General features: G+C 33.7%; 1 protein-coding gene across 7 annotated transcripts in view; it reads left to right on the forward strand.

Annotated features, from left to right (window-relative positions):
• The window catches only part of FSTL4 (follistatin like 4), an 816112-nt gene that overhangs the window by 336131 nt on the left and 454992 nt on the right, over positions 1-24989 (forward strand). For 5 of the 7 annotated variants that reach the window (XM_074290936.1, XM_074290937.1, XM_074290938.1 and 2 more), the window contains exon 4: positions 15572-15820. In XM_074290936.1, coding sequence (XP_074147037.1) covers positions 15572-15820 — 249 coding nt within the window. Of the gene's footprint in view, positions 1-2486; positions 2598-15571; positions 15821-24989 lie in introns of those variants that run through there. The other 2 variants (XM_074290942.1, XM_074290943.1) reach the window with 2 other exon arrangements.

A 24989-nucleotide genomic window follows, 5' to 3' on the forward strand; every position in this document is an offset into this window, starting at 1 on the left:
AGCTCTTCTCTATGTTGAAGATATCCACTTCCATCAGAATACATCCTAATACAGTATCATTGTTGAAGTGTATAATGATCTCCTAGTTCTACTCGTTTCACTCAGCATCAGTTGATATCTTTCCAAGACTCTTTTTATTCCTCCTGTTAGTCATTTCTTACAAAACAATAATATTCCATAACATACATATGCCATAATTTACCCAACCATTCTCCAATTGATGGACATCCATTCATTTTCCAATTTCTAGCCACTACAAAAAGGGCTGCCACAAACATTTTTGCACATATAGGCCCTTTCCCTTGTTTAGTATTTCCTTGGGATAAGGCCAGTAGTAGCACTGCTGGGTCAAAAGGTATGCACATTTTGACAACTTTTGGGGCATAATTCCAGATTGCTCTCCAGAATGGTTGGATTCTTTCACAACTCACCAACTACGCATCAGTGTCCCAGTTTTCCCACATTCCCTCCAACATTCATCATTATTTGTTTCTGTCATCTTAGCCAATCTGACAGGTGTGTAGTGGTATCTCACAGTTGTCTTAATTTGCATTTCTCTGATCAATAGTGATTTGGAACATTCTTTCATATGAATGGAAATAGTTTCAATTTCATCATCTGAAAATTGTCTGTTCATATCCTTTGAGCATTTATCAATTGGAGAATGGCTTGATTTCTTATGAATTAAAGTTGATTCTCTCTATATTTTGGAGATGAGGCCTTTATCAAAACCTTTAACTGTAAAAAATGTTTTCCCAATTTGTTACTTCCCTTCTAATCTTGTTTGCACTAGTTTTGTTTGTGCAAAAACTTTTTAATTTGATGTAATCAAAATTTTCTATTTTGTGATCAATAATGATCTCTAGTTCTCCTTTGGACACAAATTCCTTCCTCCTGCACAAGTCTGAGAGGTAGACTATCCTCTGTTGCTCTAATCTATTTATGATCTCATTCTTTATGCCTAAATGTTGGACCCATTTTGATTTTATCTTAGTATGTGGTGTTAAATGTGGATCCATGCCTAGTTTCTGCCATACTAATTTCCAGTTTTCCCAGCAGTTTTTGTCAAATAATGAATTCTTATCCCCAAAGTTGGGATCTTTGGGTTTGTCAAACACTAGATTGCTATAATTATTCACTATTTTGTCCTGTGAACCTATTCCACTGATCAACTAGTCTATTTCTTACCCAATACCAAATATTTTTGGTGACTGTTACTTTATAATATAGTTCTAGATCAGGTATAGCTAGACCACCTTCATTTTTTTTTTTCGTTACTTCCCTTGAAATTCTTGACCTTTTGTTGTTCCATATGAATTCTGTTCTTATTTTTTCTAGGTCATTAAAATAGTTTCTTGGGAGTCTGATTGGTATAGCACTAAATAAATAGATTAGTTTAGGGAGTATTGTCATCTTAATTATATTTGCTTGGCCTATCCAAGAGCACGCAATGTCTTTCCAATTATTTAAATCTGACTTTATTTTTGTGGCAAGTGTTTTGTAATTTTGCTCATATAATTCCTGACTTTCCTTTGGTAGATAGATTCCCAAATACTTTATACTCTCAACATTTCTTTGGAATGAAATTTCTCTTTGTATCTCTTGCTGTTGCATTTTGTTGGTGATATATAAAAATGCTGAGGATTTATGTGGATTTATTTTGTATCCTGCAACTTTGCTAAAGTTCTGAATTATTTCTAATAGCTTTTTAGCAGAGGCTTTGGGGTTCTCTAAATATACCATCATGTCATCTGCAAAGAGTGATAGTTTGATTTCCTCATTTCCTACTCTAATTCCTTTTATGACACAGACATGGTACTGATACCTAAACCAGGTAGATTGAAAACTGAGAAAGAAAACTATAGTCCAATCTCCTTAATGAATATTGATGCTAAAATCTTAAATAAAATATTAGCAAAAAGACTTCAGGAAATCATGCCCAGGATAATACACTATGCTAATACACTATGATCAAGTAAGATTTATACCAGGAATGCAGGGCTAGTTTAATACTAGGAAAACTATTAGTATAATTGACCATATTAATAATCAAATTAATAAAATAATAAAATCTCAATAGATATAGAATAAGCATTTGATAAAATCCAACATCCATTCCTATTAAAAACCCTTGAGAGTATAGGAATAAATGGAATATTCCTTAAAATAATCAGGAGCATATATTTAAAATCATCAGTAAGCACCATATGTAATGGTGATAAACTGAAACCTTTCCCAGTAAGATCAGGAATGAAACAAGGTTGCCCACAATCACCATTACTATTCAATATAGTACTAGCAATGCTAGCCTCGGCAATAAGAGCTGAGAAAGAGATTCAAGGAATTAGAGTAGGAAATGAGGAAATCAAACTCTCACTCTTTGCAGATAACATGATGGTATACTTACCAACAAATCCAACAGCAAGGGCGGCGGAGCCAAGATGGCAGAGAAGATACACGTGACTCTGTGAGCTACCTTCTTCCCTCAATACCAAGTAGATAATAAAGCCTCAGAAATAGCGCTGGACTGATAGAAACCACAAGGACTGGAAGCACGACTTACCAGCTGAAGAGAATCTGGAGTTTCAACAGGAAAGGTCAGCTCCCAGGGGAGGAAGAATAAAGTCCAGCACAGACGGTTGGGTGCTGGCACGCTGCACCGATCGCGCTGGGGAGGGCTCTGGGATCAGAGAAGCCACTGAGATAGAAGAATCTGGCACAGGCTGTTAGCTCGTCTCTGCTTATAAAACAGCAGTTCAGAGAGAAATTAAGCCACTTTAAAATTTAAAGCCAGAGACTGGATCTTCCTGATCCTGGGGGTGACTCAGCAGATCTCGACACTGTGGGTGTGGCCGACATCAGCTGTCCAGGCTTTCACCTGGGGGTAGTTAAGAGATTGAAAAGGGGGCGGTAACTCATAGTGCCTTGCTTGGCTGGAGGACGTGGAACTCAGCCCCGGGAAGTCCCAGAGAAGCAGAACCTTTGAACTAGGGACCTCAGTTTCTGAGCAGACACTTCCAGTTTGAGTGCAGGGGCTTCTCATGTCATCTGCTGCTGTCATACACGCCCCACTGGGACGCATAGGCTGGGCTTTGTGTCACCTTTAGTGTTCAGTCTTAAACCTCAGGGAAGCCGCTAGGACACAGCGCCCTCAAAGCACAGCAGTGCTAATCACCTCTGAGACACTTCCAGGGAGGGGGTGGGGAACTCTCTCTCAGAGCTCTCTCTAGCTCAGGCACGGGAGCCGCTGCATCCATCAGGTCTGAGAGGAAGCTGGTAAAGAAATAAATAAATAATTCCCTATCCCAGGGACAGACCCCAAAAGATTTTTTAAGTATGAGTAAAAATGAAAAACGAACCATTGATTCCTTCTACACAGAGAAAGAGCGGGTATCCAACCCCGAGGAAGTTAACACCAGAGAGTCAGCAGATAACAGCCTAAAGGGGAACGATTCCTGCCCCCCATCACATAATTCTCTCCTTGAAGAGACTATTAAAAAGTTAAGAGAGTTTGAAGAAAAATGGGGAAAGGAAAGGGAAGCTATGAAATTTGAGTTGGAAAAAATAAAGAATTCACAGGAGATTCAGGGAAACAAAATTTGTGAATTAGAAAAGGTTAAAAAAATCACAGGAAAATAGGATTTCTGAATTGGAAAAGACAAAAAAGTCTCAAGAAAATAGGATTTCTGAATTGGAAAAAGAAAATAATTCTCTAAAAAAATTAGGGAAATGGAAAAAAATTCAATAGAGCAAAATAATTCATTTAAAAATGAAATTGGACATTTACAAAAAGAACTAAAAACTGTGAATGAAGAAAATAACTGCTTAAAATTCAGGATGGAACAAATAGAAATGAATGATTCATTGAGAACCCAAGAATCAGTCAAACAAAATAAAAAAAAATGAAAAGCTGGAGAATAACGCCCAATATTTACTGGGAAAATCTATAGACCTGGAAAATAGATCTAGGAGAGATAATCTGCGGATCATTGGACTTCCCAAAAACTATGACCAAAAAAGGAGACTAGATTCTATTTTATAGGAGATTATCAAAGAGAACTGTCCAGAGATAATAGAAACAGAAGGGAAAGTAGATGTCGAAAGCATTCATTGAACTCCTTCTGAAATAGACCCTAAAAAAAGAACACCACGGAATATTGTGGCTAAGCTGCAGAATTACCACACAAAGGAGAAAATCTTGCAAGCAGCTAGAAAAAAACAATTCAAATATCAAGGTGCCACAATAAGGGTCACTCAAGATCTGGCTGCCTCCACATTAAAAGATAGAAGGGCCTGGAACCTGATATTCCGAGAGGCAAAAGATCAAGAATTGCAACCAAGAATAAACTACCCAGCTAAGTTTAGCCTCTTTTTCCATGGAAGAAGATGGTCATTCAATGAAATAGAGGAATTACATACGTTTCTAAGAAAAAAAACAGACTTAAACAAAAAATTTGATCTACATACACAAGATTGAAGAGAAACAGAAAAAGGTACACAGAACCCTTGAGAACTTTATCTCTGTTGTGGGTATATAGAAAGTATGCATGGATAATTTGATTTTACTGATATAAAAGAAAAAAAGGGGGGTGTAGTAAAGGGAAGGGGGTAGTATCAGAAAAAGGGGAGGGAGTGATAAAAAGAGGGAAACTACATCCCAGGAAGAGTCATAGAAAATACACCATATCTGAGGGAATTTAGAGAGGGGGAGAAACATTGTGTGAATCTTATTCTCATCAGAAGAGGCTCAAAGAGTAAATAATTGACATATTTGTTTTTCAGAGAATTCTCTCTCACCTCATTAAAAGGGGGGAGAGCAAAAGGGAAAATGAAAAGGAGAATAAGGGAAGGGACTTGGAGGGAGGGGGGAGGGATACTAAAAAAAAAAAAGGGAGGGTTGCGCGTCACAAGTGGGATCTATAAATTAAATATCGGGGAAGGGGTTCATAGGGGTCAAGGGAAAAAGCATAATCAGGGGATAATATGATGGCAGGAAATACAGATTTAGTAAGTTTAACTGTAAATGTGAATGGGATGAACGCTCCCATCAAACGGAGACGGATAGCAGACTGGATCAAAAATCAGAACCCTACAATATGTTGTTTACAGGAAACACACTTAAAGCAAGGAGATACATACAGAGTAAAGGTAAAAGGTTGGAACAGAGCCTATTATGCTTCAGGTAAAGCCAAAAAAAGCAGGGGTAGCTATCCTTTTCTCAGATCAAGCAAAAGCAGAAGTTGATCTAGTTAGAAGAGATAAGGAAGGAAACTATATCCTGCTGAAAGGTAGCATAAATAATGAAGCCATATCAATACTTAACATATATGCACCAAGTGGTATAGCATCTAACTTTCTAAAGGAGAAGTTAAGAGAATTGCAAGAAGAAATAGACAGGAAAACTATAATAGTGGGAGATCTCAACCTTGCACTCTCAGATTTAGACAAATCAAACCACAAAACAAATAAGAAAGAAATTAAAAAAGTAAATAGAACATTAGAAAAATTAGGTATGATAGACCTTTGGAGAAAACTGAATGGCAATAGAAAGGAATATACTTTCTTCTCAGCAGTTCATGGATCCTATACAAAAATTGATCATATATTAGGACATAAAGATCTCAAAATTAAATGTAGGAAGGCAGAAATAATAAATGCCTTCTTCTCAGATCACAATGCAATAAAAGCTATATTCAGTAAGAAGTTAGGGGTAAATAGACCAAAAAGTAATTGGAAACTGAATAATCTCATCTTAAAGAATGACTGGGTGAAAGAGCAAATTATAGAAACAATTAATAATTTCACCCAAGATAATGACAATGATGAGACATCATACCAAAATCTGTGGGATACAGCTAAAGTGGTAATAAGAGGAAATTTTATATCTTTAGAGGCTTATTTGAAGAAAATAGAGAAAGAGAAGATTAACGAATTGGGCCTGCAACTTAAAAAGCTAGAAAAAGATCAAATTAAAAACCCCCAACCAAAAATCAAACTGGAAATACAAAAATTAAAAGGAGAAATCGATAATATTGAAAGTAAAAAACTATTGAATTAATAAATAAAACCAAGAGTTGGTTTTATGAAAAAGCCAATAAAATAGATAAACCTTTGGTAAATCTGATCAAAAAAAAGAAAGAGGAAAATCAAATTGTTAGTCTTACAAATGAAAAGGGGGATCTTTCCACCAATGAAGAGGAAATTAGAGAAATAATAAGGAGTTACTTTGTGCAACTTTATGCCAATAAATTTGATAACTTAAGTGAAATGAATGACTTCCTCCAAAAATATAGGCTCCCTAGATTAACAGAGGAGGAGATAAATTGCTTAAATAGTCCCATTTCAGAAAAAGAAATAGAACAAGCTATTAATCAACTCCCCAGGAAAAAATCCCCAGGACCAGATGGATTCACATGTGAATTATACCAAACATTTAAAGAACAATTAGCCCCAATGCTATATAAACTATTCAAAAAAATAGGGGATGAAGGAGTCCTACCAAACTCCTTTTATGACACAGACATGGTACTGATACGTAAACCAGGTCGATCGAAAACTGAGAAAGAAAATTATAGACCAATTTCCTTAATGAATATTGATGCTAAAATCTTAAATAAGATATTAGCAAAAAGACTTCAGAAAATCACACCCAGGATAATACACTATGATCAAGTAGGATTTATACCAGGAATTCAGGGCGATTAGTATAATTTACCATATTAATAATCGAATTAATAAAAACCATATGATCATCTCAATAGATGCAGAAAAAGCATTTGACAAAATCCAACATCCATTCCTACTAAAAACTCTTGAGAGTATAGGAATAAATGGACTATTCCTTAGAATAATCAGGAGCATATATTTAAGACCGTCAGTAAGCATGCAATAGAAATAAACTGCAACCTTTCCCAGTAAGATCAGGAGTGAAACAAGGTTGCCCACTATCACCATTACTATTCAACATAGTACTAGCAATGCTAGCCTCGGCAATAAGAGCTGAGAAAGAGATTCAAGGAATTAGAGTAGTAAATGAGGAAATCAAACTATCACTCTTTGCAGATGACATGATGGTATACTTAGAGAACCCCAAAGACTCTGCTAAAAAGCTATTAGAAATAATTCAGAACTTTAGCAAAGTTATAGGATACAAAATAATTCCACATAGATCCTCAGCATTTTTATATATCACCAACAAAATGCAACAGCAAGAGATATAAAGAGAAATTCCATTCCAAACAAATGTTGAGAGTATATTTGGGAATCTATCTACCAAAGGATAGTCAGGAATTATATGAGAAAAATTACAAAACACTTGCCACAAAAATAAAGTCAGATTTACATAATTGGAAAGACATTCAGTGCTCTTGGATAGGCCGAGCGAATATAATAAAGACGACAATACTCCCCAAACTAATCTATTTATTTAGTGCTATACCAATCAGACTCCCAAGAAACTGTTTTAATGACCTAGAAAAAATAACAACAAAATTCATATGGAAGAATAAAAGTCGAGAATTGCAAGGGAACTAATGAAAAAAAAGTCAGAGGAAGGTGGTCTAAGTGTACCTGACCTAAAGCTATATTATATAGCAGCAGTCACCAAAACCATTTGGTATTGGCTAAGAAATAGACCAGTAGATCAGTTGAACAGATTAGATACAAAGGACAAAAAAGGGTACATCTATAGCAATCTAATCTTTGACAAACCCAAAGATACCAACATTAGGGATAAAACTTCATTATTTGGAAAAAACTGTTGGGAAAACTGGAAATTAATATGGCAGAAATTAGATATGGATCCACACTTAACACCATATACCAAGATAAGATCAAAATGGGTCCATGACTTAGGCATAAAGAATGAGATAATAAATAGATTAGAGGAACAGAGGACAGTTTACCTCTCAGACCTGTGGAGGAGGAAAGAATTTATGACCAGAGGAGAACTAGAGATCATTATTGATCACAAAATAGAAGATTTTGATTACATCAAACTAAAAAGTTTCTGTACAAACAATACTAATGCAAACAAGATTAGAAGGGAATTAACAAATTGGGAAAATATATTTAAAGTTAAAGGTTCTGACAAAGGTCTCATTTCCAAAATATATAGAGAACTGACCCTAATTTATAAGAAACCAAACCATTCTCCAATTGTTAAATGGTCAAAGGATATGAACAGACAATTCTCAGATGATGAAATTGAAACTATATCCACTCATATGAAAGAGTGCTCCAAATCACTACTGATCAGAGAAATGCAAATTAAGAAAACTCTGAGATACCACTATACACCTGTCAGATTGGCTAAGATGACAGGAACAAATAATGATGAATGTTGGAGGGGATGTGGGAAAACGGGGACACTGATACATTGTTGGTGGAGTTGTGAAAGAATCCAACCATTCTGGAGAGCAATTTGGAACTATATCCAAAAAGTTATCAAACTGTGCATACCCTTTGATCCAGCAATGCTACTACTGGGCTTATATCCCAAAGAATTACTAAAGAAGGGAAAGGGACCTGTATGTGCTAAAATGTTTGTGGCAGCTCTTTTTGTAGTGGCTAGAAATTGGAAAATGAATGGATGTCCATCAATTGGAGAATGGTTGGGTAAATTATGGTACATGAAGATTATGGAATACTATTGCTCTGTAAGAAATGACCAGCAGGAGGAATACAGAGAGGCTTAGAGAGACTTACATCAACTGATGCTGAGTGAAATGAGCAAAACCAGAAGATCGCTGTACACTTCAATGCTGTATGAAAATATATTCTGATGGAAGTGGATATCTTCAACATAAAGAAGATCCAACTCACTTCCAGGTGATCTATGATGGACAGAAACAGCTACACCCAGAGAAGGAATACTGGGAAGTGAATGTACATTGTTAGCACTACTGTCTATCTACCCAAGTTACTTACACCTTTGAAATCTAATACTTAATGTGCAACAAGAAAATGGTATTTACACATATATAATGTATCTAGGTTTTATTGTAACACATGTAAATTGTATGGGATTGCCTGTCATCGGGGGGAGGGAGTGGAGAGAAGGGGGTATAATTTGGAAAAATGAATACAAGGGATAATATTATAAAAATTACTCATGCATATATACTGTGAAAAAAATTCTAAATAAAAAAAATCCAACAGCAAGAGATACAAAGGGAAATTCCATTCAAAATAACTGTTGATAGTATAAAATATTTGAGAATCTATCTACCAAAGGAAAGTCAGGAATTATATGAGCAAAATTACAAAACACCTGCAACAAAAATAAACTCAGATTTAAATAATTGAAAAAAATATTAAATCCTCTTGGATAGGCCGAGCGAATATAATAAAGATGACAATACTCCTTAAATTAATCTATTTATTTAGTGCTATATCAATCAGACTCCCAAGAAACTATTTTAATGACCTAGAAAAAATAACAACAGCATTCATATGGAACAACAAAAGATTGAGAATTTCAAGGGAAGTAACAAAAAAAAAAAAAAAAAAAAAGATCTCAAATGAAGGTGGCCTAGCTCTATGTGATCGAAAACTATATTATAAAACAGCAGTCACCAAAACCATTTGGTATTGGGTAAGAAATAGACTAGTTGATCAGTGGAATAGGTTCATGGGACAAAATAGTGAATAATTATAGCAATCTAGTGTTTGACAAACCCAAAGATCCCAACTTTTGGGATATGAATTCATTATTTGATAAAAACTGCTGGGAAAACTAGAAATTAGTATAGCAGAAATTAGGCATGGACCCACACTTAACACTATATACCAAGATAAGATTAAAATGGGTTCATGATTTAGGCATAAAGAATGAGATTATAAATAAATTAGAGGAACATAGGATAGTTTACCCTACAGACTTGTGGAGGAGGAACGAATTTATGACCAGAGGAGAACTAGAGATCATTATTGATCACAAAATAGAAGATTTTGATTGCATCAAACTAAAAAGCTTTTGTACAAACAAAACAATTGTAAACAAGATTAGAAGGGAAGTGACAAACTGGGAAAACATTTTTACAGTTAAATGTTCTGGTAAAGGCCTCATAGAAAAGTGACTTTAATTTATAAGTAATCAAGCCATTCTCCAATTGACAAATGGTCAAATAATATGAACAGACAATTTTCAAATGATGAAATTGAAACTATTTCCACTCATATGAAAGAGTGTTCCAAATCACTATAATCAGAGAAATACAAATTAAGACAACTCTGAGATACCACTACACACCTGTCAGATTGGCTAAGATGACAGGAACAAATAATGATGAATGTTGGAGGAAATGTGGGAAAACGGGGACACTGATACATTGTTGGTGGAGTTGTGAAAGAATCCAACCATTCTGGAGAACAATTTGGAACTATATCCAAAAAGTTATCAAACTGTGCATACCCTTTGATCCAGCAGTGCTACTACTGGGATTATATCCCAAAGAATTACTAAAGAAGGGAAAGGGACCTGTATGTGTCAAAATGTTTGTGGCAGCTCTTTTTGTAGTGGCTAGAAATTGGAAAATGAATGGATGTCTATCAATTGGAGAATGGTTGGGTAAATTATGGTACATGAAGATTATGGAATATTATTGCTCTGTAAGAAATGAACAGCAGGATGAATACAAAGAGGCTTAGAGAGACTTACATGAACTGATGCTGAGTGAAATGAGCAGAACCAGAAGATCACTATACACTTCAACAACAATACTGTATGAGGATATATTCTGATAGAAGTGGATATCTTCAACATAAACAAGATCCAACTCACTTCCAGGTGATCTATGATGGACAGAAACAGCTACACCCAGAGAAGGAACACTGGGAATTGAATGTAAACTGTTAGCACTACTGTCTTTCTACCCAGGTTACTTATACCTTCGGAATCCAATTCTCAACATGCAACAAGAAAATTGTATTTACACACATATATTGTATTTAGGTTATACTTTAACACATTTAATATGTATAGGATTGCCTGTCATCTAGAGGAGGGAGTAGAGAAAGGGAGGTGAAAATTTGGAAAAATGAATACAAGAGATAATATTGTAAAAAATTACTTATGCATATGTACTGTCAAAAATTTTATAATTATAAAATTAATTTAAAAAATAATAAATTAAAAAACAAACAAAAAAAGAAACTGGAAACTGAGTAGATGCCTATCAATTGGAGAATGGCGGAATAAATTGTGGTATATTAATGTTATGGAATATTGTTGTTCTGTAAGAAATGACCATCAGGATGAATATAGAGAGGCTTGAAGAGACTTACATGAACTGATGCTGAGTGAAATGAGCAGAACCAGGATATCATTATACACTTCAACAACAATACTGTATGGGGATGTATTCTGATGGAAGTGGATATCTTCAACAAAGAGAAGATTTAATTCAGATCCAATTGATCAATGATGGACAGAATCAGCTACACCCAAAGAAGGAACACTGGGATATTAGTGTAATCTGTTTGCATTTTGGTTTCTCTTCCCAGGTTATTTTTATCTTCTGAATACAATTCTTCCTATGCAACAAGAAATTCAGTTCTGCACACATATATTGTATCTAGGATATACTATAACATATTTAACATGTATGGGAATGCCTGCTATCTAGAGGAGGGGGTGTAGGGAAGGAGGGAAAAATTCAGAACAGAAGTGAATGCAAGAGATAATGTTATAAAAAATTACCCATGCATATGTACTGTCAAAAATGTTATAACTATAAAATTAATTTTAAAAAATAGCCAGAATGGGAGAAGTAAAAGTAACAACTATACCCTGCCCCAGTCACACAATAACTGGATACTGAGTTCAGGTCTAGGCTCAATATAGAAATGAGTTCTTTATCAGAATCCTTAAAGAGATTTATTTTTAATAATAGCCTTTTATTTTCAAAATACAATGAAACATTTTTTCAGCATTCATCCTTGCAAAAATCTTGTGTTCTAATTTTTTTTTCAGATATCATTTAAATTAAAACAAGATGGTTAGACCAGATGGTCTGCAGGGTTCTATCTACTTCTTGTAAAGTTCTTGAATTGTGAGGGTCTGGTCGTCTGCTCAATTATAATCCTTCTCTGGGAGGAGATCTGTAAAATCTTTTCCTCTGTGCACAGGTTTCTTGGGAGCTCTGAATCTCCTACAGGTCTTGTCCTTCCCCAAATCAGACTGGTCTCCTTTCATGCTGCCTGGCGCCACAACTCTATCCCAGAGTAGATTCTTTCAGACCCAATGCTGCCCTTCTTTTATCCTCCCAGAAAATAGGCATGTGAGAACTCAATGGGGTGTGGGGAAATACTTCCACCAATGAACTTGCTCCTCTTAGAATTCCTAAGGTGTAAACTCCCTTTAAAGGCCCTAACCAAAGTTCTAAGCCAGAGAACTGTCAAGTCAACCTGAGTTCTCACCTTGTCACTGTCCAGACAACCTGAGTTTTCATCTTGTCACTGTCCAGACAACCTGAGTTCTCACCTTGTAATCCTAACAACTTCTGATTTATTATTCTAGGTGAAATCAAACAGATTTAGCAATTGATTTGAATGAGAGAAAAAAATTGGTTTTTATTTTTGCACTAACAAATGGATTGTGGCATTGATAGTACTAGGAATGTCAGCTAATTAAATACAACTTTCAGCCACAACCCTAAGTATGTAGTAATAATATGGCAGATTTGCCTACCATCACTTCTTCTTATTGATTTGGTCCCAAATTTTGTGTACAGCCATCAAATAAATCAACAAAATTGAGGCATATTGTAAAAACTTTTTTTTTTTTTGTAAATTTTGTAAAAAATTTTTTGTCCTCATCTTTATGCCAACCACTTAATGGTTAATATTTCTATCAAATGTCTGAATCTTTAATTCTATCCTGTCCAGCAGATTTTTTGGCACATTTTAGATCCTCAATAAATGCTGGAATAATGATAATTGTGGAAATATATATACAGAATTACACATGTTTAACAAATTGGATTATTTACCTTTTGGGGAAGATGGTAGGGGAAAGGGAAGAAAAAATTGCAACACAAGGTTTTGCATAGATGAATGTTGAAAATTATCTATGCATATGTTTTGAAAATAAAAAGTTTTAATTAAAAATGTTCCCTCTGTCTCATCAAGCATAAAATGAGGTGGTTGGACTAAATGACTCAATCAACAAATACTTAATAATTTCAAAGTACAGAACATTATACTAGGCCTAGGGGAAGATGATTAAAAAAAAAACATTGTCTCTCTTTGTTTAGAATGTGTATTTTATTGAGAATTAAGATTCAATAATAGATTATATGATAGTACACTAAAGAGCTGGAATAAACAATATTTTGTGAATTTTCATTTTTCAAATCATTACTATTGATTGGAGAATCAGAAATCTTTTGTGAAGGATGCTTTCTTATTCCTCAAGCAAATATGGGGAAAGAATTGGCAATATTTGTTATTAAAGAACAAAGGGAGGGAAATCATGAAGATCAGAAAGTTAAGATAGCCTAATAAATGAAAAAGAGAATATTGGAGTATACAGTACAAGGAAGACAGTGTTTTGAGAGGAAAAGTAAGTAGGAAGACACCATGTATTTGGGAGATAAATATATTTGAATTTTATTGAGTAAGCACTAGAGAAACACTGAAGATTTTGAGAAACAACACTATCAAAATAGTAAATTTTATTAAATAAACTTTTTTAATTAAAGTTTGTTATTCACAAAGCATATTCATGGTAATTTTTCCAACACTGACCCCTGCATAACCTCCTGCTGCAAATTTTTCCCTTCTTCCCCCATTCCCTCCCCCACATAGCAGGCAGTCGAATACATGACAAATATGCCAAAATATATGTCGGGTCCAATATGTACATACATATTCACACAGCCACCTGGTTGCGCAAGAAAAATCAGATCAAGAAGGATAAAAAAAAAAGAAAAACTGAGAAAAAAGAAACAAAATGCAAGCAAATAATAACAGAGAGAGTGAGAATGCTATGCTATGTTTCACCGTCTGTTCCCATGATTCTCTCACTAGGTGTAGATGGTTCTTTTCATCACTGCACAAGTGGAACTGGTCCGAATCATCTCAATGTTGAAGAGAGCCATGTCCATCAGAACTGGTCATCATATAGCCGTGTTGTTACTGTGTATAATGATCTCCTGGTTCTGTTCATTTCACTTTTCATCAGTTCATATAGGTCTCTCCAGGCCTCTCTGAAATCATCTTGCTGGTCATTTCTTACAGAATAGTATTCCATAGCATTCATATACCATAATTTATTCAGCCACTCTCCAATTCATGGGTATCCACTCAGTTTCCAATTTCTTGCCACTACAAAAAGAGCTGCCACAAATATTTTTGCACATGTCGGTCCCTTTCCCTCTTTTAAGATCTCTTTGGGATATAATCCCAATAGAAACATTGCTGAATCAAAGGGTATGCACAGTTTGATAACTCTTTGGGCAGAGTTTCAAATTGCTCTCCAGAATAGCTGGATCTGTTAACAATCCCATCAATAATGTATTAATGTTCCAGTTTTCCCACATACCTTCCAACATTCGTCATTACCTTTTGCTATCACCTTAGCCAATCTGAGAGGTATGTAGTGGTGTTTCAGAGTAACTTGCATTTCTTTGATCAACAGTGATTTAAAGCATCTTTTCATATGATTAGAAATGGTTTTAATTTCTTCATCTGAAAATTTTTCATATGCTTTGACCATTTATCAATTGGAGAATGGCTTGAATTTTTATAAATTTAAATCAATTCTCTATATATTTTAGAAATGAGGTCTTTATCAAATCCTTTGGATGTAAAATGTTTTCCCAGTTTATTGCTTCCCTTCAAATCTTGTCTGAATTAGTTTTGCTTGTATAAAACCTTTTTAATTTAATATAATCAAAATTATATTTTATACTATTGGCAGTTATTTTAAATAGAATTTCTGTTTATAACTCTAAGTGTTGGACTTTGTTAGTGATATATAAGAATGGTGATGATTTATGTACCACTCTATTTTTTAGCCAATGTCAAAAAGTTTTTCTTCTTATTATTATTATTTACTAATATAGTTTGAGATGTTATATTAGTAGATTATCTCTTTTGTATTTTTTTACATTAATTTGTTTGATGTTCTTGACTTTTTATTCTTTCAGATGAATTTTGTCATGCTTTCTGGCTCTATCAGATACGTTTTTGGTAGTTTGATCAGCATTGCTCTGAAGTAAATTAGTGTAGGCAAATTTTTCAGGTGAGGAGGTGATTTTTTTCAAATTGTTTTTATCTGATTTTGTGTGAAAAAAATGTTTTGAAATGTATTCGTAAAGTTCCTGGTTTTGTTTTGGACAGTGATTTTTCCCTTTTTTTTCCTCTTCTTTTCTTACTAATTTTTGTATTTTCCATGAGATGATTGATTGAACGAAAAACATTGTGAATCCCTGTATTTTGAGATAGATAAGTCTTTGTTTTGACATCCTTTTGACTATTTTGAAAGCCAGAAAACATGAAAATCTTCATATCAGCTTGAGTGAATAGTATTTAAACCTTTCTACATTTTTCCTTGTTTTCATTTTAGTGTATTTTGGCCATGATGGTCTACATGCATCATGTGAAAATAAGCATTGTGGCCGAGGTAGTCGTTGTATTGTAAATGAAGAGACTCAGATGCCAGAATGTCAATGTTTGGAATCTTGCAAGTCCACTTACATGCCAATATGCGGATCTGATGGCAAATTTTATGAAAACCATTGTGAGTTACACCGGGCCTCATGTCTGCAGAAAAAGAAAATCTACATTGTCCATAGCAAGGACTGTTTCCTCAAAGGTAAGATGTGATTATTTTTTCAGTTCCTCTTTTTATTTGGGTGATCAGTGTTCTTATAACCTATAACCAAGCAAGCCTCTAATTCAGGATCATTTCCATGCAATGATGGAATATTGCTAAATTTGTATTGGACTGCTAATATTATTTGTTGTTGCATGTATACTTGATTCCTTTAATTAATTTATTTTTTTATTGCTAAAGCCAACATTTCTAGTACAATGTTGAATAATAGTGGTGATAATGGGCATCCTTGTTTCACCCCGATCTTATTGGGAATGCATCCAGCTTCTTTCCTTTAAAAATAATGCTTGTTGTTGGTTTTTAATAGATATTGCTTATTATGTTAAGGAAAGCTCCCTTTATCCATATGCTCTCTAGTGTTTTAGATAGGAATGAGTGTTGTATTTTGTTAAAAACTTTTTTAACATTTATTGAGATTATCATATGATTTCTGTAGGTTTTGATACTGATATCAATGATTATGGTAATAGGTTTCCTGATATTCAACCAGCCCTGCATTCCTGGTATAAATCCCGCTTGATTGTGGATAAATTGCTGAGAAGTTGCTGTAATAGCTTTGCTAATATTATATTTAAATATTTTTCATCAATATTTGTTAGGGAGATTAATCTATAATTTTCTTTCTCAGTTCTGGCTCTTCCTGGTTTAAGTATCAGTACCATATTTGTGTCATAGAAGGAATTTGGCAGGCCTCCCTTTGTTACCTATTTTGCCAAATAATATTATTGGAATGTTTAAATGTTTGGTAGAATTCATTTGTAAGTCCATCTAGCCCTGGAGATTTTTTCTTAGAGAGTTCATTGATGGCTTCTTCAGTTTCTTTTTCTAAAATGGGACTATTGTAGTAATGTATTTCCTTGTCTGTTAATCTGGGCAAACATGTGTGTGTGTGTGTGTGTGTGTGTGTGTGTGTGTGTGTGTGTGTGTGTGTTTTATTAAAGGTTTTTATTTTCAAAATATATGCATGGATAATTTTCAACATTAACCCTTGCAGATCCTTGTGTTCCAATTCCCCCCTTACCTCCACCCTCTACCACACATAGCAAGTAATCCAAAATTGTAAAAACATATGTAAATCCAAAATAGACATACATATTTATACACTTATATTGCTGTACAAGAAAAATTGGATCAAAAAGGGAAAAAATGCCAAAGAAAATAAAATTCAAGCAAATAAGAACAAAGAATGAAAATGCTATGTTGTGATCCACACTCAGTTCTCATAGTCCTTTCTCTGGGTGTAGATGGCTCTCATCATCATAAGATCAAGCAATATATATATTTTTTATAAATATACATCCATTTTAGTTAGATTACCAGATTTGATGCCATACAGTTGGAAAAAGTAACTCCTAATTATCACTATATAATTTCTTTGTCATATAATTTCTTTTTCCTTCTTTTTTCCAATCAAATTAATCAAAAGTTTAACTATTTTGTTAGTTTTTTTCTTAACACCAACTTTTAATTTTTAAAATTAAGTCAATAGTTTTCTTAGTTTCAATTTCATTAATTTCTCTTTTGAGTTTCAGAATTTCTAATTTGATATTTAATTGGAGGTTTTAATTTGTTCTTTTTAAAGTTATTTTTAGTTGCATGCTCAATTGATATCCTCTTTCTCTATTATATTCATGTAGCTATTTGGAAATAAAAAAAAAAATTTTCCCTAAGAACTTCTTTGGCTGAATACTACAGGTTTCATTGTATTGTTTCATTATTGACATTCTCTTGGATTACATTATGGATTGTTTCTGTGATTTGTTTGACCCACTCATTCTTTGAATTAGATTATTTAATTTCAATTGGTTTTAGTCTATCTTTCTCTGGCTTTTTATTGAATATAATTTTTATTGCATTGTGGTCTAAAAAGGAAGCATTTACTATTTCTACCTTTCTGCATCTGATGGTGAGGTTTTTATGCTTTAATACATGATCAGTTTTTGTGTAGGTGCCATCTATTGCCAAGAAAAAATTATATTCATTTCTGTTTCTATTCAAAGAGATTTATCATACTTAGGTTTTCTAGGATCCTATTAACCTTCCTCGTTTTTTTGTTTATTTTGTGGTTAGATTTGTCTGATTTTTAGCAGGAAAAGTTGAGGTCCAAGACTAATAGAGTTTTGCTGTTTCTTTATTTCTGTTACTGTTTTAATATCTTCTCCAGGAATTTGTATGCTCTACTACTTGGTACATGTACATTAATATCATTGTTAATTCATTGTTTACAGGACCCTTTGTCAAACTGTCCTTTCCTTCCTTATCTTTTTAACTAGATCCATTTTTATTTTTTCTTTATCAGAGATCACAATTGCTACCACTGTTTTTTCTTCTTTTTTATTATAGCTTTTTATTTAAAAAAACATGCATGGCTAATTTTTCAACATTGATCCTTGAAAAACCTTCTGTTTCAAATTTTCCCCTCCTTCCACCCACTCCCTCCCCTAGGTAGCAAAACCTAAACCTGAGAAGGAAAATAAAAATGGAAGCAAACAATAACAGAAAGAATGAAAATGTTATGTTGTGGTTCACGCTCACTTCCCATAGTTCTCTCTTTGAGTGTAGATGGTTCTCTTCATTACCAAACAATTGGAACTTGTTTGAATCATCTCATTGTTGAAGAGAGCCACATCTATGAAAATTGATGATTGTATAGTCTTGTTGTTGCATGTATAATGATCTCTGGATTCTGCTCATTTCACTTAGCATCAATTCATGTAAGTCTCTCCAGGCCTCCTTGAAATCATCTTGTTCGTCATTTCTTATAGAACAATAATATCATATAACATTTATATACCACAATTTATTCAGCCATTCTCCAATTGATGGGCATCCACTGTTTCCAGTTTCCTGCTACTATAACAAGGGCTGCCACAAACATTTTTGCACATGTAGGTCACTTTCCCTCTTTTAAGATCTCTTTGGGATAAAAACCCAGTAGTAACACTGCTGGATCAAATGGTATGCACAGTTTGATAACTTTTTGAACATAGTTCCATATTGCTCTCCAGAATGGTTAGATTCGTTCACAGTTTCACCAACAATGTATCAGTGTCCCAGTTTTCCCACTTCCTCTCCAACATTTTTCATTATCTTTTCCACTCCTTTTAGCCAATCTGACAGGTATGTAGTGGTATCTCAGAGTTGTCTTAATTTGCATTTCTCTGATCAGTAGTGATTTGGAGCACTTTTTCATGTGGCTACAAAGAGTTGCAATTCCTTCATCTCAAAATTGTCTGTTCTTATTCGTTGACAATTTATCAATTGGAGAATGGGTTGATTTCCTATAAATTTGAATCAATTTATTTTTATTTTTTATATTTTAGGATATTTTATTTATATATATATATATGTATGCATATATGTGTATATATTTTAGAAATGAGGCCTTTATCAGGACCTTTGAATATAAAAAATGTTTTCCTAATTTATTGCTTCCCTTCTAATCTTGCTTTCTTAATTTTATTTGTACAAAAACTTTTTAGCTTAATATAAACAAAATTATCTATTTTGTGATCAATAAAAATCTTTAGTTCTTCTTTGGCCACAAATTTCTTCCTCCTCCACAGGTCTGAGAGGTAAACTCCCCTATGTTCTTCTAATTTATTTTATTATCTCATTCTTTATGTCTAGATTATGAACTCATTTTGATCTTATCTTGGTGTCTGGGGTTAAGAATAGGTCAGTGCCTAGTTTCTCCCATACTAGTTTCTAATTTTCCCAGCAGTTTTTGTCAAATAGTGAATTCTTATCACAAAAGCTGGCAGTTTTGGGTTTGTCAAACACTAGATTGCTACAATTATTAACTATTTTGTTTTGTGAATTTAACCTATTCCACTGATCAACTAGTTTATTTCTTAGCTAGTACCAGATGGTTTTGGTGAGCACTGCTTTATAATATAGTTTTAGATCTGGTACAGGTAGACCACCTTCATTTGATTTTTTTTCATTAATTCCCTTGAAATTCTTGACCTTTTGTTCTTCCAGATGACTTTTGTTGTTATTTTTTTTTAGGTCAGTAAAATAGTTTCTTGAGAGTTTGATTGCATATGCATACTACTAAATCAATAGATTAGTTTAGGTAGTGTTGTCATCTTTATTATATTCACTCAACCTATCCAAGAGCACTTGATATTTTTCCTTGCTTAGATCTGACTTTATTTGTGTGAAAAGCATTTTGTAGTTTTGCTCATATAGTTCCTGACCCTGCCTTGGCAGATAGATTCCCAAATATTTTATATTATCAACAGTTATCTTAAAGGGAATTTTTCTTTGTATCTCTTGCTGTTGGTTAGTTATGTATAAAAATGCTGGTGATTTATGTGGATTTATTTTGTATCCTGCAACTTTGCTAAAGTTGTGACTTATTGTCTAATAGCTTTTTAGTTGATTCTCTGGGGTTCTCTAAGTATAATATCATATTCTCTGCAAAGAGTGATAATTTGATTTCCTCATTACCTAGTCTAATTCATTAATCTGTTTTTCTTCTCTTATTACCAAAGCTAGCATTTCTAATACAATATTGAATAGTAATGGTGATAGTGGGCAACCCTGTTTTACCCCTGATCTTATTGGGAGTGGTTCCAGTTCATCCCCATTATATATTAAGCTTAGTGATGGTTTTAAATAGATACTACCGACTATTTTAAGGAAAAGTCCATTTATTTCTATACTCTCTATTGTTTGTTTGTTTTTTTTAATAGGAATGGGTGTTGGAATTTATGAAATGTTTTTTTCTGCATCTATTGAGATAATCCAATTTTTTTTGTTAATTTGGTTATTGACATAATCAATTATGCTAACAGTTTTCTAAATATTGAACCAGCCCTGCATTCCTGGTATAAATCCTACTTGGTCATGGTATATTATTCTGGGGATGACTTTCTGTAATCTCTTTGCTAACATTTTATTTAAGATTTTTGCATCAATATTCATTACGGATATTGGTCTATTATTTCCTTTCTCTGTTTTCATCCTACATTGTTTAGGTATCAGTACCATGTCAGTGTCATAAAAGGTATTAGGTTGGAGTCCTTCATTCCTTGTATTTTTAAATTGTTTATATAGTATTGGAATTTAAATGTTTGTTAGAATTCACATGTAGATCCATTTGGACCTGGAGATTTTTTTCTTAAGGAGTTAATAGTTTGTTCTATTTCTTTTACTAAAATGGGATTATTTAATTAATTTATTTCCTCTTCTGTTAATTTGGGCAATCTCTATTTTTGGAGGTAGTCATCCATTTCACTTAGGTTATCAAATTTATTGACATAAAGTTGGCTAAAGTATCTCCTAATTATTGCTCTAATGTCCTCTTCATTGATGGAAAGTTTTCCCTTTTCATTTTTAATACTAACAATTTGATTTTCCTCTTTCCTTTGTCTAATCAAATTAATTGAAGGTTTTTCTATTTTTGTTGATTTTTTTTCATAAAAGCAACTCTTACTTTTGTTTATTAATTCAATAGTTTTTTTTTTTTTACTTTCAATATTATTAATTTCTCCTTTTATTTTTAGAATTTCAAGTTTGGTATTTGATTGGGGGTTTTTAATTTGCTCTTTTTCTAGGTTTTTTAGTTACAAGATCAATTTATTGATTTTCTCTTTCTCTATTTTATGCAATTAAACATCTAGAGATATAAAATTTCCCCTCATTACCACTTTGGTAGCATCCCACAAATTATGGTATGTTGTCTCATTATTGTAATTTTCTTGGATGACATTATTAATTGTGTCTATGATTTGCTGTCTCACCCATTCATTCTTTAGGATGAAATTATTTAGTTTCCAATTACTTTTTGGTCTATTTTTCCCTTTCTTTTTATTGAATGTAATTTTTTATTACATCATAGTCTAAAAAATGCATTTACTATTTCTGCCTTTCTGCATTTGATTTTGAGTTCTTTATGTCCTAACATGTGGTCAATTTTTGTATAGGTTCCATGAACTGCTGAGAAGTAAGTGTACTCCTTTCTGTTTCAATTCAGTTTTGTCATTTTGTCAAATTTAATTTTTAATAAGTTATATGCCTTTTCTAAAACATCTTGCAAAGTTTTCATTTCCTTTCCCCATTTTTCTCCTAGGTCTCTTTTAAGATTCTTTTAAATTTCTTTTAGGAGAGCCTTGCATGATGGAACTTTATCTGGAAACTATTTGGTTTTAGTATCCTCATAGTTCGAAATCTGTTCTTTTCTTTCACCATAGAAACTATCTATGGTCTGAGTTCTCTTTGTCTTTTTACTCATTTAAAAAAAAAAAGTTGGGATCTGCTTTTAGGGTATGGGAGGTTTTCCAAGCTTCCTCTACAAGTGGCAACAAAGCAGCAACAGCTGTGCTGAGTCTGTGCTGACTCACTCCTGGTGCTGGCTGGGTGTGGTCAGGTCCTGTGAGACTCCAGTGCTTTGGAGTTTACTCTTTACTTTTTGTGTTTGTGTTGGATGTTTTCTAACTTTTCTGTTGATCTACTGGCTAGCAGCTAGAGCAAAGCAGCCAACACTGCTGTAGAATCTTCCCCCTATATTCTCCACTGTGCAGAATCTACACCACCCTGTCGATTCCACACTCTGCCCTAGGTCTGCACAGTATGCATTGGCAACCATGCTCGGCCTGTGTGTGACTGACCATCTCCCTCTGTGCTCGACTGAAACAGACCTTTTCTGATGATCTTCAAAATTATTTTCTGCTGCTAATTTGGTGCACTCCAAATATTCATGGATTCTGCCTGTCCAGAACTAATTCAGAGATTGGATTTGGTAATTAGCTGAAAGTTGTGGGAGAAGTTCAGAAAGAAGTGTGTGTCCTCTCTGCCATCTTGGCTGCACCCCAACTTCATACTTCAGCTGAAGCATATTACATTATCTTTTATCTGAATTCTATGTGTATCTCTTTGTTTCAAATATGTTTCTTGGAATCAGCATATTGTAGGATTCTATATTTTAATCTACTTGGCTTTTCATTCCCATTTTATGGCATAATTCATTCTATTTAAGTTCACAGTTATGATTATCAACTCTGTATTTCCCCGTATATACTTTTGTTCTCTTTTCACCCTGTCCTTCCTTGCTAGTGTTTTGTTTTTAATCCATCCCACCCACTATCTGTCCTATTTTCTATCACCCCTCCCTATTCTTTTATCCCTTTCTCTTAGTCTTTCTACTCTCCCTTCTATCCAGCCCCTCATTTTTCTTTCCTCTTTCTCCCCTTACTTCATTACAGGGTAAGATAAATTTCTATGCATAATTGAATGATTAATTACTCCCTTTTTGAGCTTGAACTGATGAAAATAAGTTTCAGAAAATGTTCATCCACTTTCCTTCTTTCCCTATCATATAATAGGTCACCTATGCCTCTTTATATGATCTATTTGTTCTATTATTCCTCCCCTTTCCTCTTCTCCCAGTATAGTCTTTGTTTTTTATCCCTTAATGCCTTTTTCTTTGATATCATCACATAAGAGCTCATTCACAACCACACCCTCTACTAACACTTACAGTTCTCAAGAGTTACAAATATCATTTTTCCATTTAGGGATGTAAACAGTTTAATATTTTAAAAGCATATAATTTTCTTATGTTTTCCTTTTTATGCCTGAATCCTATCTTTGAAGATCAAATTTTTTGTTTACTTGTTTTTGGTTTTTGGTTTTTTTTTTCCAACAGAAATGATTGAGTCTCTTACTTCACTAAAGAGTTATCTCTTCTCCTTAAAGATGATGCTTACTCTAGCTGGGTGATTCATTCTTAGTTTTAACCTCAAATTATTTGACTTCTGGAATATTGTGGTCCATGTCCTCCAATCCTTTATGATAGACACTGTCAGATCCTGAGTAATCCTGATTGTCCCTTCTTGATACTTGAATTGCTTTTATCTAGCAGTTTACAGTATTTTTCCTTGAGATTATAGTTCTGGAATTTTACAACAATGTTCTTTGGAGTTTTCTTTCTTGGATCTCTTCTGGAGATGATTGATAGATTTTTTTTCTTTCTTTTAAATTAATTTTATAATTATAATTTTTTGACAGTACATATGCATGGGTATTTTTTTTTACAACATTTATCCCTTGTATTCATTTTTCCAAAATTTCCCCTCCCTCCCTCTACTCCCTCCCCTAGATGATAGGCAATCCCATACATATTTAATGTGTTACAGTATAATCTAGATACAATATATGTGTGTAAAACCAAATTTCTTGTTGCATGGTAAGAATTGGATTCTGAAGGTATAAGTAACCTGTGTAGAAAGACAATAGTGCAAACAGTTTGCACTCAATTCCCAGTGTTCCTTCTCTGGGTGTAGCTGTTTCTGTCCATCATTGATCAACTGAAAGTTAATTAGGTCTTTATGTTGAAGATATCTACTTCAATCAGAATACATCTTCATACATTATCGTTGTTGAAGTGTATAGTGGTCTCCTGGTTCTGCTCATTTCACTCAGCATCAGTTCATGTAAGTCTCTCCAAGCCTCTTTGTATTCATCCTGCTGGTCATTTCTTACAGAGCAATAATATTCCATAACATTCATATACTGTAATTTACCCAACCATTCTCCAATTGATGGACATCCATTCATTTTCCAGTTTCTGGCCACTACAAAAAGAGCTGCCTCAAACATTTTTGGCACATACAGGTTCCTTTCCCTTCTTTAGTATTTCTTTGGGATATAAGCCCAGTAGTAGCACTGCTGGATCAAAGGGTATGCACAATTTGATAACTTTTTAGGCATAATTCCAGATTGCTCTCCAGAATGTTTGGATTCTTTCACAACTCCACCAACAATGCATCAGTGTCCCAGGTTTCCCACATCCCTTCCAACATTCATTATTGTTTGTTCCTGTCATTTTTAGATTTTTTTTTCAATGACTGTTGTCCCCTACTCTGTTTTTTGTATATCAGGGAAGTTTTCCTTGATGACCTCTTGAGGAATGGTTTTGGTCATGGACTTCAGGTAGACCAACAATTTTTAAACTGTTTCTTCTTTGGTTTCCAGTTCAGCTGCATTTCTTCCAATTTTTTAGCCTTTCTAATTTGTTTTACTGATTCTTGATGTTTTTTAGTCATTTACTTCTATTTTCCGCATTTTATTTTGTAATGTGTGATTTTCTTCCGTTTGTTTTTGTATCTTTTTTATTTGATTTATTTTGCTTTTCAAGTGT

Source organism: Sminthopsis crassicaudata, chromosome 2 (assembly GCF_048593235.1).
Source record: "Sminthopsis crassicaudata isolate SCR6 chromosome 2, ASM4859323v1, whole genome shotgun sequence".
Taxonomy (NCBI): Eukaryota; Metazoa; Chordata; class Mammalia; order Dasyuromorphia; family Dasyuridae; genus Sminthopsis; species Sminthopsis crassicaudata.